This window comes from Myxine glutinosa, chromosome 12 (genome assembly GCF_964187855.1).
Source record: "Myxine glutinosa chromosome 12, kmMyxGlut1.1, whole genome shotgun sequence".
Classification (NCBI taxonomy): domain Eukaryota; kingdom Metazoa; phylum Chordata; class Myxini; order Myxiniformes; family Myxinidae; genus Myxine; species Myxine glutinosa.
This window is the reverse complement of record NC_136272.1, coordinates 31037803-31054604: the sequence shown is the minus strand read 5'-3', so window position 1 is coordinate 31054604 and position 16802 is coordinate 31037803. Positions and strand designations below refer to the sequence as shown.

Genomic DNA, 16802 nt, shown 5'->3' with positions numbered 1-16802 from the left:
GCGCTCGTTGTTGTTGTTGTTGTTGTTGTTGTTGCTGCTTAACTGTGAGGAAGAGCTGCGGGGAGGTATTGGGAGGTCCTAAACTTCCTAACGGTGCCATACAATCACATTCTGGTGCAACGAAGGGTCAGAATTAATGGAAACAAATCCTTAACTGACATAGACTAAGAATAACTAGCAAGATGTCCTATAGTTGTCTTACATGAGATGCGGTGAACCTGGGTGCGACATTTAATGGGGGAAATAGGGGGAGGTCGGGTCTACAGAGTGTTGTTTATAGAAAATGGGACTAGGGAATGGGGGATTGGGGAGTTGGGAAGTATTGAGGAAATAGGGGAATATTTACAAGCGGATATGGATGGATGCAAATCACATATCCACAACAATATATATATATATATTGTCACGCTCAGGCCGATTACCAGACACGGCAGAAGGACCGAACTGGCTTTTACGCCCTCAGACTGCGTCAATTATGGCAGACTTGCACACGCAGTTGTGAGGAGAAATACGAGAATCTTATTTATTTCAAAACCAATGGGTTTATTTCCCAAAACAACACAAACCAGGGGACGATTGATCTGACAGAGGAAAACGACGGTGGGATGGGAGGGGAGTAAATGTGGAATGCAATGAACAAATAACTATATACAATGAGGTTAAGTAAATCTAAGTAAATCTAAGTCGCCTCAGTCCAGATTCTATCACAGACGGAGAAGGAACTACAATGTGGTGGGGATGTCGAAAGAGGAGTTGGTGCTGAGCAGGGAGACTTAAGAAGCAGGCAATGCGACAGGACAAGGAACACGTTTCTCCTCAACGCAAAAGCAATTCTCCTTGGCTTGAAGCTACCTCCAAAAGTTCTCTCTCCTTTGACTTGGAGCGTGACTTTTACTGTCAGAGCTAGACATGTCATGCCAGAGCAGGTGGCATGGCTAGGCATAGGAGCTGGGCATGTCAGAGCCAGGTCTTTAAAACATCTGTTCACCACCATCTTCCCCCATCCAAAACCTTGATCTTTTCTACTCCCGCTAATTTCACCCCAGATCCACTTTTTTGAAATACCAACTTCTTTCCTGGAAGTCCTTGGTGTCCTTGTGTTTTATACCTCTCCCGCCTCCCCCCCAAGCCCTCTCCCTCCCACACATCTCCCGATGTCCTTGCTCTCAAATGTTGTGTTTGTGTGCTTCCCCTTCTCTCCCCATCTTGTCTACCACTCCCTCTTTTTATATATTTTGTTTGTCTGTTTGATTTTTTTTGGGGGGGGGGGATAAATGTTAGCTCTTTCACGAGCCTCGATTCTGTATACAAAAAAATAAAATAATAATTAAAAAAAACATTCCCCTGGCACACTGCCAGTTCTCCTCAGACCAGCACGATGCTTCAGCGCCCCCAACCCTGCGACACTCTAGCTCCTGCCCCTTCTCTCCGGACCCTCTCCACCATCTGAGACGTCCACAGCTCTGCCCCCATCAAAAGAAGATCACAACTCACACACCCCCCCACCTCTGTCCTAAACTACACCCAGCCCTCTCCGCCTGGGGGATTACAAGAGGTTTTCCACATGTTTGTTGACCCTTAAATCCTAGCTATTTCTAGCTCACCTGGAACGTAGGTCTGGGGAGTTTATGGGATGGCGTATCGTCCGTCCGTCAGTCTGTAATCACTTGCAACTTCTCCGAAACTGCTGATGGGATTGTGACCAATCTTGGCACAAGTGATAGATGGTATGTTGCAACTCAAGTTTGTTCACGCCATTAAAAAAAATCGGGGTCTAAGGAGGTTTACCGGGGTACAAAGTGGATCCATGTTTGACTCTCCAAAATATGAATTTGCTTTTTCCCTTTAAGCTGCACACGATTTCGATGAAACTTGACCACAACCTTCATCATCCATGATGTCCCAACGTTTGTTTGTTCATGGCATTAAAAAAAATGAGGTCGAAGGAGGTTTACTGGGGGGTCAAAGTGGATCCAGGTTTGATTTCCCCAAAATAGGAATTGGCTTTTTCCTCTGAAATGCATCCACTATTTCGATGAAACTTGACCACAACCTTCATCACCCATGATGTACCAACGTTTGTTCATGGCATTAAAAAAAACACAAGGTGTGTGTGTGTGTGTGTGTGTGTGTGTGTGTGTGTGTGTGTGTGTGTGTGTGTGTGTGTGTGTGTGTGTGTGTGTGTGTGTGTGTGTGTGTGTGTGTGTGTGTGTGTGTGTGTGTGTGTGTGTGTGTGTGTGCACGCATGTACATTTTGCTATCCTCATGTGGCATGTGATTTGTGTCCAAGCTCCACAGTGAGCCTTCGATCCATGGACAAATGGAAGCTCGGCCTTTGGACATGTTTTCTTGTTGATCCATTGGTGCAAAGAAAAAACATTGTTAAACTAGAAGTTTGTTTGATGGAAGTTTGTTTGATGGAAGTTTGACGTTCAATACACTTTCCTGATGTAATAAGGTATACTGATTGGGCCGGCCATGTTAAAGGCAACAAAGCCGAGCCATGCCACCCTGTTTCTACATTCCAGCCTGATGGTTGCACTCGGCAGGGAAAGTCCCTGCACCACCAACGTAAAGCTATTTTTATGTGCCATAATAAAGTCGGCTTTGGCATAAACTGCCAAAGAAACTCGACTGACTTCAGAGTCAACGCTCGCAGAAATGAAGCTTCATCGCCATTTGTGTCGTCCATTTTATCATCCGTGTCGGTGATGCAGAGATGTGCACACTTTTGTTGTGTGCTTGGGCTTCGAGGTACCTTTTGCAGCCATTTTCTTTTCGTTTTGCCAAAGTCCTAAACGCTGCCCTCCCCTCTCTTCTGTGAAGTTGACTCAGCTGAGGTTGAGCGGCCCTGGCAGCCTCTTCTGGCACTGGTAATTTGGCTTGGTGACATGTCCGACGGTTTGCTCAGGGTGTGGAAAGTCATGGTGCACGTTTTATTATTATTTCTTGAGGAATTGTTTTTAAGAGTCCTCCATTTTGGAGTGAATGAGTGATGCCGGCACGGTGTCTTGTAAAGTACAAGATTGTCATGTCGTGAAGATCACGCTGAGGTTAAAGCTATCAGATGTCATCGAGCAACATCACCACAACTTGTTTGTAAGTGGGCTTTTAATCTTCTTTCGCTGTTTTTATCGGCATCTTGTTTGCATTTTGTTCGCCCATGGTTAAAAATGAAGTCTGTTTCACATAAAATGTTTGAGTTTTTCTCTTCTTTTTTTTTCCTTTCCCCCCCCCCCCCCCCCCCTTTTTACCTTCGCCACCAAAGGTGGATGGAGGTTATGTTTTCACCCCTGTCTGTTTGTTTGTCTGTCCGTTTGACCATTTGTGAACAAGATATCTCAAAAGGTTGTGGACGGATTCGGACAAAATTTGGCAGAAGTAGGTTGTGTATGTAGCAAGGACGAAGTGATTAGATTTTGGTGGAGATCCGGATTCTAGAATTTTGTAAGTGATTCTTCATCATTGGGAGATAGGCCCAAAACGATACATAGCAGGATATATCAAAAAGTTGTGGACGGATTTGGACGAAACCTGGTGGATGTCTGACGAGGACGATTTGATTTGATTTTGGTGAAGATCTGAATATGGATTCGGCTGCAGGAATTATTGAATTTTCAAGTGATTCTTCACCATTTGGAGATCGGGCCAAAACGATACATAGCAGGATATCTCAAAAAGTTGTGGACGGATTTGGACGAAACCTGGTGGACCGGGTGGGTGTCTGACAAGACGATTTGATTTGATTATTTTGTGAAGATCTGAATATGGATTCGGCTACAGGAATTATTGAATTTTCAAGTGATTCTTCACCATTTGGAGATAGGGCCAAAACGATACATAGCAGGATATCTCAAATAGTTGTGGACGGATTCAGACGTCTTTGGCCAAATTTGGCAGGGATGTAGCGTATTTTACAAGGTCGAAATGATTAGATTTTTGTGAAGATCCGGATTCAGATCTGGATACTAGAATTTAAAAAAGTGATTCTTCACCATTGGGGATAGGCATTTGTAGTTTAGTGTGATATAATGTGTGTAGTTGGACTGCAGTTGGACTCTGTGGTTACAGGAGAGCAATGATTGGAGACACTCAACTAACATTCTGGAATTTGTCGGTTTCAATTTGCCTGAACGAAAGGCCATATAATTAGAATTAGGATTTGGGTTCTGAACATGTGGAAACTGAGCTAGTAAGAAAGTACCAAGTCATTATTGGTATTTGCAAATGGCGACTCCAAGAAAAAAAAAAAAAATTTAACACAACAATCCGACTCGCCAATGACCTTCAGCGAGGGGAAAATGTGCATGCCCCACTTGGTATGGCCTACACTTTATCGTCAGTCCACAGGTGCAGACATCTTAATTACTTAATGTGGATTTCTCCATCTTCACAATCTCATGCCGTTTCATTTGAAAGGCTGTCTAGTGTGCAAGCATTGGAATCTCCAAAGAGCACCTACAAATGCTTAGTCAAATTGACTGCACAAGGTGATGACTTTAGGTCCATAGAGACAAAAAAAGATCCACTTTTCACCCCCATCCCATCCCCACCCCACTCTTCCCCCTTCTCTTTTGCCCATTACCCTCACTTCATTAATTGCTAGTGTTGTAACTTGCAAAACCTCTCAAAGGGTTCCAAACTATGATTCCTCAGACTCTTCCTAACATCGATGGATACATAGCCCCCTCAGAACCACAGAAATGTTTTTGTTTGGGATTATTTTGTTTTGAGGGATAAAACTTCTCATTTGGTCATGTCCTGCAGGTCTTTGGGGTTGTTCACACCCATGGCCTGGCCAGACAACAGGCAACATCTTTGCCAGCTCATGGGCAGGCATCAGCCGAGGGTGGAGATCATCGAGGCTCTGCACAGAAGTGCAAATCTCGTCATTGGGTGAAGCTGTAAACCCTCCCTTTCCCAGAGGCCTTGTGAAATGTAATGGAAGCTGAGTGCCAATATTCTTTTGTTATAATTTATTACCTTGACATTGCAAAGCATTGATGGAATTTCTCGTCCTTTCGTTGCCTTACATTTTGTTGGTGATTCGCTGATCAGAATGCTGGCTTCCCATTGTGATGTCACTTTAACTGCCTCAACCTTGTTGTTCCCATGGTTGTTGCTGTTCAACCAACAACAAATGTACTGCAAGAATGGCCTGATTTTTCTCGCTTATATGAGCAAAAGATAAATAGCCTCCTCAGCCCCATTCCACTAAAGGCCAGGCAGCTGAGAGAGCGAGACCAACTTGTGTTCCTTTTGGCTCTCAGTTTCTCTGGACACAAAGCTCACTCTCATAGCCTCCGAGGGCTGTGTTTGAGAAGGGGGCCTTACTGGGTGGTGCTAAGGGTCTCGCAACCCCTCCCCCAAGCAGCCAGAGCTCCCCATCGGTGGCAAGGCTTTTATGCACCGACTGACGGGCAAGTGAATGGATTAGGACCCGCCTGGCGGGGACTGGGTGGTCCTGTGAGGCCACATTTTATTCTTGGGCCTATGCCTCGCAGTAGGAACACTTTTCTGCCTTTCACGGCTCTGGCGCCAGCCTGCGAGACCTTCCATTGCCCCCATCATCCTGTTTCTCCTTCTCTGGGAAGTCATTTGACGCTCGGAGCTTTATCTTGGCCTAGAGAAGAGGAAAGGGTGTGCAGAGGGAGACGAAGCGGACCATGCCGTGGCCTTGTGTGACATTAAGGCGAGAAACTAGGGCACAATGACTTGTTGGAGTCCGATTGTCCATGGCCTCGACGTTCCATGTCGCAGATAGCCTTACTGGAATGTGAGCGCTCCCCTCCAGCTTTTTTTCATCTTTCTTTGTCATTTGGTGTTCTTTAGCATTCCAAAATTTAAAAAAGCTTCAATGTTGGCTGGATGTTAAAAATGCCACATGTTTGTGGGATGCAACACCTTCATGGCTTGATAATGAATGCCCATTGTAAGTTTTTAAAGTGGTCATGGTTCGTGCGGCGACAGCCTCGATGCAGGCACCTTTATGTGTATGATAGGCAGACCATTTGCGCATGAGAAGCCAGGAGAGCCTCCATTGGCCTTGTATTATTATATGCGGATGGTGCAGCCGCAGATCGATAGATGTTTCATATGGTGTGCACTGGTGCAACATATTAGCAGTGCTTCCAAAATCATGTAATATGAAACTTGTTTGATGTTTGAACTTTTGCTTTCTCTGCTTTATAATTTTATTTATTTATTTATTTCTTTGTTCCCATCTTTGTATTTGTTTTTTTTTTTTTTGTTAGTTCTTTATGCTTCTTACCTTTTATCCTAGTTCTATGTATTCTTCATCTTCATTTTGTCTGTATATATATATATATATAATTATATATATACAGTATATATATATATATATATATATAAACTTGCCATTTAATATGGAATTTTTTTTTTGTGGGGGTGAACTTACTTTTCAAGATGACTTAGAACCAAAAGTTCATTGGAATTATGTTGAAATTATTCTAGATTTTGTTAATGTGACCTTTAAAAGAAACAAAAACCACATTTCACATTTCGAAGCAAATAAATTGATCCTTGAAAGTGATGTAAACTGATATCGAACTCAATTCACGGACAGTACTGTGTTAAACTTCTGTACGTTTTCCAGAATTATCTCTATTTTACACAATAGCCAAAAAAATTTTCAACAAAAACAAAAGCTAAATTATGACTAGGATTACGGACAGTAAAATTACAGTTCAGTACTTCGTGTAACCCCCACGAGCATTCAGGAGAGCACGTACACGTCGAGGCATGCTGTTCACGAGATTTACCAAGGTTTGGACAGGAATCGCTTGCCATGCAGTGACAATAGCCTGCTGCAATTCATGCACAGAGGTCGGCTGCTGGTCCAAGTTGTCGATTTGACGCGTTAATTCTGCCCACAAGTTCTCCATCGGATTCATATCCGGGGACATGGCAGGCCACTCCATATGCTCTACACCACGGTCAGCAAGAAAGTGTTGGATCATGCGAGCACGATGAGGCCGTGCATTGTCATCTTGGAAGACAAAGTTTCCTCGAAAGGCTGCACGAGCAAATGGAAGCAATGTTTCTTCCAGAATGGCCCTGTACTTGAACTGGTTCAGGTTTCCATTCAGAACAACCAGGTCCGTTTTGCACTCTGCATGAAAAGCAGCCCAAACGGTCACCCCACCACCTCCAGCTTGGACTCTTGGCACTATACAATCTTCGTTGTGGGCTTCATGCACTTGTCTGCGCCCTCGGATGCGGCCATCTTGACGATAGACCAGAAATCTAGACTCGTCACTGAAGGTCACTTGATTCCAGTGTCCTGGCTGCCATTGACGGTGCTCTCTGGCCCACTGCAATCGGCGCTGGCTGTGTTGTCTGGTCAGGCGTGGCTTTCTCAGGGGACGCCTGGCACGATAGCCTGCTTGAACCAGTCGTTGGTTGACTAGCCTTCTGGATACAGGCACATTTGTCAGTTGCTGCCACTCAGCCCGAAGCCGATTAGCTGACTTGGTACGGCCATTGCAGACTAACCGGTGCAGCTGGTGATCATCTCTCCTTGTGGTTCTGCGTGGACGTCCTGGCCTCGGTATTGGAGTAGGGACACCCCTCTGAGCATTTCGTTTCAGGATCTTTGACACCTGACCTTGAGTGATGCCATACTGCCGAGCAATAGCATGCTGTTTCATGCCAGAATTTCGTAAAGCAACCACTCCATGACAAACAGCATTGTCAAGTTGACGGACCATCTCCAGAGGAAGCGGCAATAACCTTTGTAGACGTGCAGCAGTTGTTTTCCACTAATACAGAACGCAACAACCCTTATATCCCCGATTGTGAAGCCAATCGTCAAATGTACCTGTCCTTACATTTTGTCACGCCACCTGTGATATAATCCTGTGATTGACTTCTTGCTGCGAAAGACAATCAGTGACATGGTTCTTTCAACAGACATCACTGAAGGGTAAAAGAAACTCACCAGATTGATATACTGAGTTCAGAAAGTAAACCCGTCAAGAAAAAAATAATATTCCATATTAAATGCCAAGTCTGTGTATATATATTTATATATTTATATATATATATATATATATATATATATATATTTATATATTTATTTATTTGTATTTATTTATATTTATATATTTATATATATATATATATATTTATATATTTATATTTATATTTATTTATATATATATATATATATATTTATTTATATATATATATATATTTAAATATTTATATATATTTATATATATATATATATATTTAAATATTTATATATATTTATATATATATATATATATATATTTATATATATATACATATATATATATATATATATATATATTTATTTATTTATATATATATATTTATTTATATATGTATATATGTATATTTATATGTATTTATATGTATATTTATATGTATATATATATACTAGCCGAAAGCACCCGGCATTGCCCGGGTTCTTTTTGAATGAATTTACTACTATAATTCAGCTTTTACCTGCGGCCGTAGAAGATTGACTATGATAATTCAGCTCAGCTTTTAATTGCGAAATGGGCCCAGCCTGGCCGAAGCGGCCTCGACCTGGCCTCGCCACCTAGCCTATAACCTTCCTGGGGCCTGTCCCGACATTTTTTTGTTTCAGACGTTTCCTCCTATCTTTCACCGTTCAGGAGATTAGCAAGATTGCTGCCCTTTGCAAATTGCTGATTAGCAAGTTTGTCTTGCAAACAAACAAACAAGACATCATGCGGAGCACGATACTTGCAAAATCTGCTCCCCAACCCCAAGAAAAAAAATTCCATTGATACAGCAAATTGTCCATTTCATCAAGATTAAAATTGACAATCTTGATCAAAGCTCGGGTCAACAGGAAGAAAAGTGACGATTTTTCAGATGAAAAATGATTTTGTAAGGTTGACCTTGATATGACCTTTGACCTTTTGACCTCAAATAGTTAGTTTCCCTATTTAGTGACAATGGGCAAATGCTGTTCAATTTTCAAGTCAATCGGATGAAAATTGAGGATTTTAAAAACTTGGCCTATGTTGACCTTTTGGCCTATGTTGACCTCAAATATACTTGGTGGTTGAATTCAGTGACCAGATATGCAAGTAGTCTTCAAATTTGAAGTCAATTGGATAAAAATTGAGGATTTTAGAAATTTGGCAATATTGGTGACCTTTGGCCTATGTTGAACTATTGACCCTAAAAATAATAGGCTTCTCATTTGGGACGACCTATACAACTTGGTGAAGTTTCATGACTATCGGTTTAGAATTGTGACCTGTAGGCCCGTGACAAACAAACAAACAAACAGACAAACAAACAGACAGACAGATAGAACCACAAACGCAACTGACCAATATACTTGAAAAATCTTCGATTTTGCAAGTCACAAACAAAAACTTTCTTATATATATATATATATATATATATATATATATATATATATATATATATATATATATATATATATATATATACTGTATTTAAAAAAAACCTATATATTTATATTGTTGCGGATCTCGTCGCCGGCCTTCTCCCCTTACCAAAGGGGGATTAGTCCCCTTGTCTTTGACTGGCCTGGCGGGACCCGGAACCTATGACGTCCTTCCCGGACAGCGCGAAATCGGGTATTAGGACCAAGAATTCGCTATTGCCTAATTACTCGCGCTGCCCTGAAACGAGGAAATAAGCCCCGCACGAATCACGCGTGTTGAGACGCCGAGTGGTGCGTACACGCGATCCGTGCCATTTAGATGGTGACCCCGGTTCTAGCGATCTTATTCGTGCCACGCTTCGTCAATGGATAAATTACAAAAGCGGTCAAATTGGAAAAAGGAAGAACAAATTTATTTACACTATTCACAATGGTTCAGAGAAAAAGGGGACACAGTGCAGCCTTAAAAACAGTCTTAACTTACTACCCAGGACAAACGGGCCCGTCACGCACACACTCACACGGGGCTTGCAGCTGCAGGATGATGGTCCACGTCCAAGGATGGCTCTCGTGCAGCTCCCTCCGGTCTCCGGTTCGTCCCGTGCAGATGGTAAGTAGAGAAGGCTGGAGCTCTCCGTGTGCCGTTTGGCACACAAGGGTTAATACGGGGCGATTTGGTAGGGAGCGGACTTCGGCGTTTAATCACTGGCAGGTATTACCGCGTTTACTCGCGTGGCTGACGTAGGCACTATCGCCACCGGCGCGTCTGGCTGCAGCCGTGTACTCAACGCCTCTTCTTCCTCTCCTCTGGCGCGTACGTTATACTGTGCGAGTTACAGTTCAATGCCTCCAAATGCTTATCGCACGAAGTTCTCTTCACACAAGTCCTTTCACCAAGCCGTGTGCACGCGAGTCCTAACCAAGTCCTGTCTCTCCTCTGCGAGTCCTTTGCTCTCAACCAGTCCTGTTCAAGGGCTTTGTGCAGTCACTTATATCGGCACGCCCTGCGAACCTTCTAGAACTCACCAGACGCGCCTCTCCACGCCCCCTCATGACATGCCGTTAGAGCCCTGGTTGGCTGGTGGCTCTTACCGTCAACGTCTCTGACGCTCCGCCTTGACGCCGCCCCCACCCCGACCTCGCGCTCCTCCTCCTTCTCAGGTCTACCTCGTGTTACTCGACTAGTGAGCGAGCAAAGGGCAGCAAATGCTGCAGGCAGCCAAAGCGTAACAAATGCTGCGGGCAGCCAAAGCGTAACAAATGAGTCGGTCAGCCAAATGGGGCGCGGGATCAATTATGCCCATAGAGGTGGAATCGGAGTGTGAACACAAAATGACCGGGACCTGAACTCATGTCTTTACACAACGCAGATGTTACTAGGGGAAATGGCCTATACTTACACATACTATGACATAACTAGTACTACAGGTGGCCTACGTGTTGCTCGTGGACTAACTGTGGGGCGGGGGGCAACCCTTTAACCTTTAATGATCAATATGTGCAATTCTCAAAACCGTAGCAATATATATATGTAGGTTTTTAAAAAATATTGTCTTGTCTTTTATGTTTTTTTTTTTTTTTAATAGTGTGCACCTACAATAGGTTTGTAATACTTGTGTGAACCTTTTCCTTTGGTAATATCGGAGTAAAACTCAACTTTTGACTTCATTATTCTGCAATGACTGCTCATTTTGACCTTTCATCATTCTTCGCCATTCCTTCAATTCCCTTTTACAAATGGTCTATTTGCACCAATCATGATTATGATCGATCACGGGGCCAGTGCGAGAGTTAAATTGGTTGAATACGAGTCGCATATTGTCAATTTCGCCCCGACTGATTCGTCGCAGAATTATCCGATTCGATGCTCACAGGAGGTGCCGCATTACGGAGCATGCTGGATTATGTTTCTTTTGGAGAGGAGGTTAAGCTTGTTAGCTTGTTGTGCAATTTATTTCTTTTCATCTGGAGAGATCAAAGACCCCACATTATTTTCCATAATATGTTGGCCTTTATGCTGGCACCACTTACATAATTCAAAATTGCATGAAATGGTGGAGTAGGGGATGTTGAGCACCTTTCCTTGCAAAGGATCATCCCAGGTTTAACTGGCATGCCCCAATGAGGCGCCAAAATCGCCGAGCTTCCAATGTGAGATCACATCGGTTTTATTTTTATGACGTGAAGGCACTTGGTTGACTCTGAAATATATCCCAGGTCCCTTCTGGCATTATGACGTTCAGAACCACTCGGCCACATCATTGCTGTGAAGCATGACGGTTTTGTTCAAATGGATGTTGGCTTCGGGCAGTCTCGGCCTGCCACTTTCATGTCGGCTCCAGCCACAGCAATGGCCTTTGAGGGACGTGGCCGTAATTATGAAGATTTAAAGGTGGTGGATGATGCGCCATGTACTATGAGGTTAGGATGAGATGGGAGTATCGGCTGAGGCCTGCCTGCCTCCACCTCACCTGGAGCACATCTCTGCTGGCGCCATTGTTTTATCACCTCGTGTATTCTCTCATGCTGTTGTTTGTCCTCACGTGTGCCGCCCTTCTTTGGTGAGTTTGGTTGCTCATGGACAGCAAACCATCGTGAAATCGAATGCAGGTGCATTAAAATGAATGTTAGTAAAATTAGGACAAGATGGTGCCTGCTGACGATCACAGGCCTTGCAGGAGTAAACAAATGAATGTTGATGTGACGTGATTTTGTAACAGTTCAATGTCATCAACCCGCTTCTAGTGAGAGAAAACCTGCTTCCCTGATGATTTTGACTGAAGGTGGACTGTGGTCATTTACACATCTGTCTGTCTGTGAGCAGGATATCTCAAAGATATGGACAGGTTCGGACGAAATTTGGTGGACAGGTTGGGTGTGTGGCAAGGACGAATTGATTCGATTTTGGTTCAGGTCCGAATCCAGATCGGGCCTATCAGTGGGATAGAAAACATAACCTGTTCAGCCTGGCGGAGGTTTGTGCTCTCCTGAGTGCCGTTCTCGTTCCCCTCTTTATTTATTTTTCTTTCCAATATTTTACCCTCTTTTGGCTTCACTCTCTGATTTGCTTTCTTGTGGATTCATGTTCTGCACTCTATTAACTGTTTCCTGCTCGCGTATGCTCCAACTGTTGGGGGAAACAGCAGCCCACTTTCACTGTGATGTGGTTGATTTGGGTTTCTCTGTAATTGCAGACACCAAGCACGTGGTCTGAGGAGGTCGGTGAGAGGGAAAAGGGAACCACGTGGCGAATTGATGCTTGGAGCAGCTCAGAGCAACGGAGGGAGGTGAGACACCCATGGGATATCACCGTTGACCACCAATTAAAAAGGGTAGTGTCATGATCACAGAGAAGTTTGTACGGGATGTGTAGTGTACTGGTTTTTTGTTTTTTTTGGTATACAAGATCGAGGCTCGTGAAAGAGCTAACATTAATCGCACAAAAAGTCAAACCGACACATAAAACACAAAATAAGGGGAGCGGTAGACAAGATGGGGAGAGAGGGCGAAGGACACAAACACAACATTTGAGAGCAGGGACATCGAGAGAACTGTGGGAGGGAGAGGGCATGGGGGGAGGTGGGAGAGGTATAAAACATATGGACATTGCAAGGACTTCCAGGAAAGAAGTTGGAATTTCAAAAAAGTGTATCTGGTGTGAATTAGCGGGGGTAGAAAAGATCAAGTAGTCCGTGGGCTGAGTAGGGTTTACATGCACCCCCCCCCCCCCCCCCCCACAACTTAACTTCCCGGGTATGTCCATGTACCCCCCACCCTAGGGGTTAGGAAAAACCATGTTAACAGAAAAAAAACTCATTCCCAAGGTTCCTCCCACGCATATTTTGATGTTACCCCCCCTGTGTCAGTGATTTCCGGAAATTAGGGGTAGGCGAAATTCAAATGGCCATAACTTTTTACCTCGTCATCCTATGGTTGCATATGACCCCTCAAAATGTTTGTCCTGGGACACTCTTTACAATGATGTGTTATATGCAAATGAGGTCACTAATGAGGTCACCAGAGGTCAAACTATGAGAGAATGTTTTTTTTCTGTTAACATGGTTTTTCCTAACCCCTAGGGTGGGGGGTACATGGACATACCCGGGAAGTGAAGTTGTGGGGGGGGGGAGGGGGTGCATGTAAACCCTACTCAGCCCACGGACTAAAGGTTTTGGATGGGGGTAGATAAGAGATGGTGGTGAACAGCTCTTTTAAAGACCTGGAGGGAGGAGTGGGATTGAAGGGAGTGAGGGAGTTTGTTCCAGAGGCGGGAGAAAAGAGGAATGAAGGAGTGAAGGTGAGCAGAGAGCCTAGATTTTGGCAGTTTAACCATCAGAGGCTTGCTGGCAGATCTTGTGCGACCTGTAGGAATATTTGGGGGACAGAGCACAGAGAGAGCTGGGGGAGCAAGGCCGGAGAGGAGTCGGTAGAAGACAGAAAGACCACCAACCTGCCGTGAAAAATAAATAAATAAAATTGTTTCTGACTTTTAATGCTATTAGCCTGACGATGAAGAAAGCAAATAGTCGGCATCTTATTCAAGTTGATGAATTGTTTTTCCACTTTTAAAGTTTGTCAATTTTATTTATTTATTTTCCACGGTCCAAGGCTCATGCAGGAGCTGGTGTATCACGTGCAGGATAAGGACGTTAGGAGAGATTGTTGTAGTTGAACATGAATTACAATCTCGTGAGAAGAACAAATTGTCAGTGTTTGGGATTTGAACCCAGGATCCCACTTTTGTGAGCAATGTGCTCAGATGGGAACACCAAACAAAATGCCACAAGAAATGTGGAATGTCCCTTATTTCCAATGATTAGTTACAAGTACATGTAGATGAAAGAAAAATAAATTGATTTCACTGTAAAACTTTGTGGTGCTGTCCCACTCTCCTCTAGTCCAGCAATTGTGAAGAAGATGACAGACGCAAGAAAAGTACAATCAAACAAGTTCGTCACACTTTGACTTTGTAGAGCTAAGCAGGCAAAAATGAAATGCTCGACTTTATGGACACTCGGGAGTCGTGACGATCTACATTTGCCGACAAAGTGAACGATGAATGTTATCAACTGAAAGCAGCGGGGCTGACTATTTGACCATTACCCACCCGTTCATCAGAGCAAAAGAGCTATTAATTTATTGATTTATTGATTTATTTTGTTCTTGCACTGACGGGTCCTTTTGATCTGACGAGGGGCTAATGCAGAAAATGTCACCTGCACCTCTTCCCACTGTTGAACTACTCTTGTTTGCTTTAACGTGAAAGCCGTTGTTTGGCAGATATCCATTGCTGGAGCCACTCGAATCAGCCTCTTGATAATGAATCATAAATAGTTTGTTGGGCTTTTCTTTTTCTTCTAAAGAACAGCCCATTGACCTTTTAAAAATTTAGGTAACTACAAATTTGAAATTCCATCTGCTTGTGTGAAATTTACAAATACAGCTGTGTTTGTTTAAGTCTGTTTCAGCCGAAGACGAATAGAAAACCAAAGCAAATGTGATTAAATGAGGCAATATTTCTATAGTTAAAGTGGTAGCAGCTGCCAACTGTACACTTGTAAACTTTCTGTACGGTACATACTGCCACATATGGCATATAAAATAGTGGAGTAAAAGCTCTTAATGTTGCTTGTCAGGGCTGTGCTTGTCGAGTGGATGGGGGAGAGGGGAGTTTTGGGGTCTTGGGGGGGGGGGGGGGGGGGGGAATGGTGGTGAATGGGGTAGTGCAGAGGTATGGGGGGGATGAGTGCAATTGAACCATCTCTGCAAGGAAGTTCCACAATTGGGAGAAAAGAAGAACAAAAGAGTGGAGGTGGGTGGGAAGCCCGGATTTTGGGAGTTGAACCAAGAGGGTTTTTACTGCAAGAACACGTGCATCCCGAAGGACCGAGAGCAGATGGAGCTAGACAGCTAGACTGGCAGAGAAGCTGTAAAAAAAAGAAGGAAAAAAAAGAGGTACTTATATATATTTTTACTGTAGATTCACTCAAGATCAATAGCAAAATGCCAATCTGTCATGTTAATGACAGCAACAGCCAACTGACCTTGTGCTTCAGCCTCATTGTGGAATACCAATAATGTTGAGAGTTTTAGATTCCCAGAGATGGAGGGGGATGTTAGGGCCCGAGCCCTAAGGGGGACCAGTACGCCATTGAGCTATGGACAAAGGCCTTGTAAGCTAAGTAGGTCTCATTTTTTTTTTTTAAAGGAAATTCTTGGAATGATGAAGGGTGCCCAGTCTGCAGCTGGTTTTGGATGCCAGCTTTGCTATAAGGTCAGACCTGGAAAGATCTGGAGGTCATGGCTGAGGGTGATGCTTACAAGTTTGAGACCAAACCTCTGCCAGTGGTTAATCATTCACGGTACCAGTGGGATGCTGATATTGACCAGGATTTATTCACATTCCATTTATCAGACCAGCATCTAATCAATTCCATAACAGCAGAGGGTGCAGCTGTTATCTGCCTCCTGTCAGTGGGATGGGGTGATGTGCACACAATGCAGAGTCATATGCCAAAAGGAAGGAAAGAATTGTCGGAAGAAATTGAGCAAGTGCTAAAACTTCTCAAGAGTTGAAAGAAGTGCCAGCAAGATAGGGCTAACAATTAATGCTCATAAAATCTAAGTGAGAGCAATGAACCAATCGAGCGAGGTCTCAATCCTATCAAACAATGGAATAAAACTGGAGACAGTCAATGATTTAAAGTGTCTTGTTTCCTGTGTGCAGTTCATACAACTTCTCAGGATATAAAACAAAGGAAAACTGCTGCATGGAGAACTTTCAACAAATTTTTAAGAATATGGAAGTCAAAACTCTTGGCGTATCAAGGAACGACTGTTCATGGCAACAGTTATTGGTCCGTCATGCTTTATCCAAGCAAAGCATGGACCCTCACTATGATCCACGAGAATGGACTCGATGGATGCTGTGCCCTACTTCTTCATTCTGCTTTAAATGTTCATTGGTTTGAACATTTTTTTTTTTAATTCATGATCTAAGTCTTCAATGGAACTCGCACACATGCACATGCACATACACATACATACAGTCACACACACATACATACAGTCACGTGAAAAGGTAAGTACACCCCATGTAAAGTTTTGACTTTTTCAACATATTTCAACATACAGCTATTTGATCTTCATTTCAACAATATTGATAGATAAAGGTGATATAATATAACAAATATCATGAAACATTTACATTTTGTAGTCCATTGTATAATTTAAATAAACATAAATGCAAATTTCGCATGTGGAAAAAGTAAGTACACCCCAACATTTATCACTACTTCAAATACCTAAAATTAGAATCAGGTGCACCAGCTCAGGTGCAAATGATTAGACCATCGTTAGAGAGGAT

General features: G+C 43.2%; 1 protein-coding gene across 1 annotated transcript in view; it reads left to right on the top strand.

Moving 5' to 3' along the window:
* Positions 1 to 16802, top strand: part of LOC137438002 (protein FAM117B) — a 162015-nt gene that overhangs the window by 76098 nt on the left and 69115 nt on the right. Inside the window, exon 3 of the mRNA XM_068132842.2 lies at positions 12631 to 12723. Within this exon, the coding sequence (XP_067988943.1) occupies positions 12631 to 12723 (93 nt within the window). The remainder of the gene's footprint in view (positions 1 to 12630; positions 12724 to 16802) is intronic.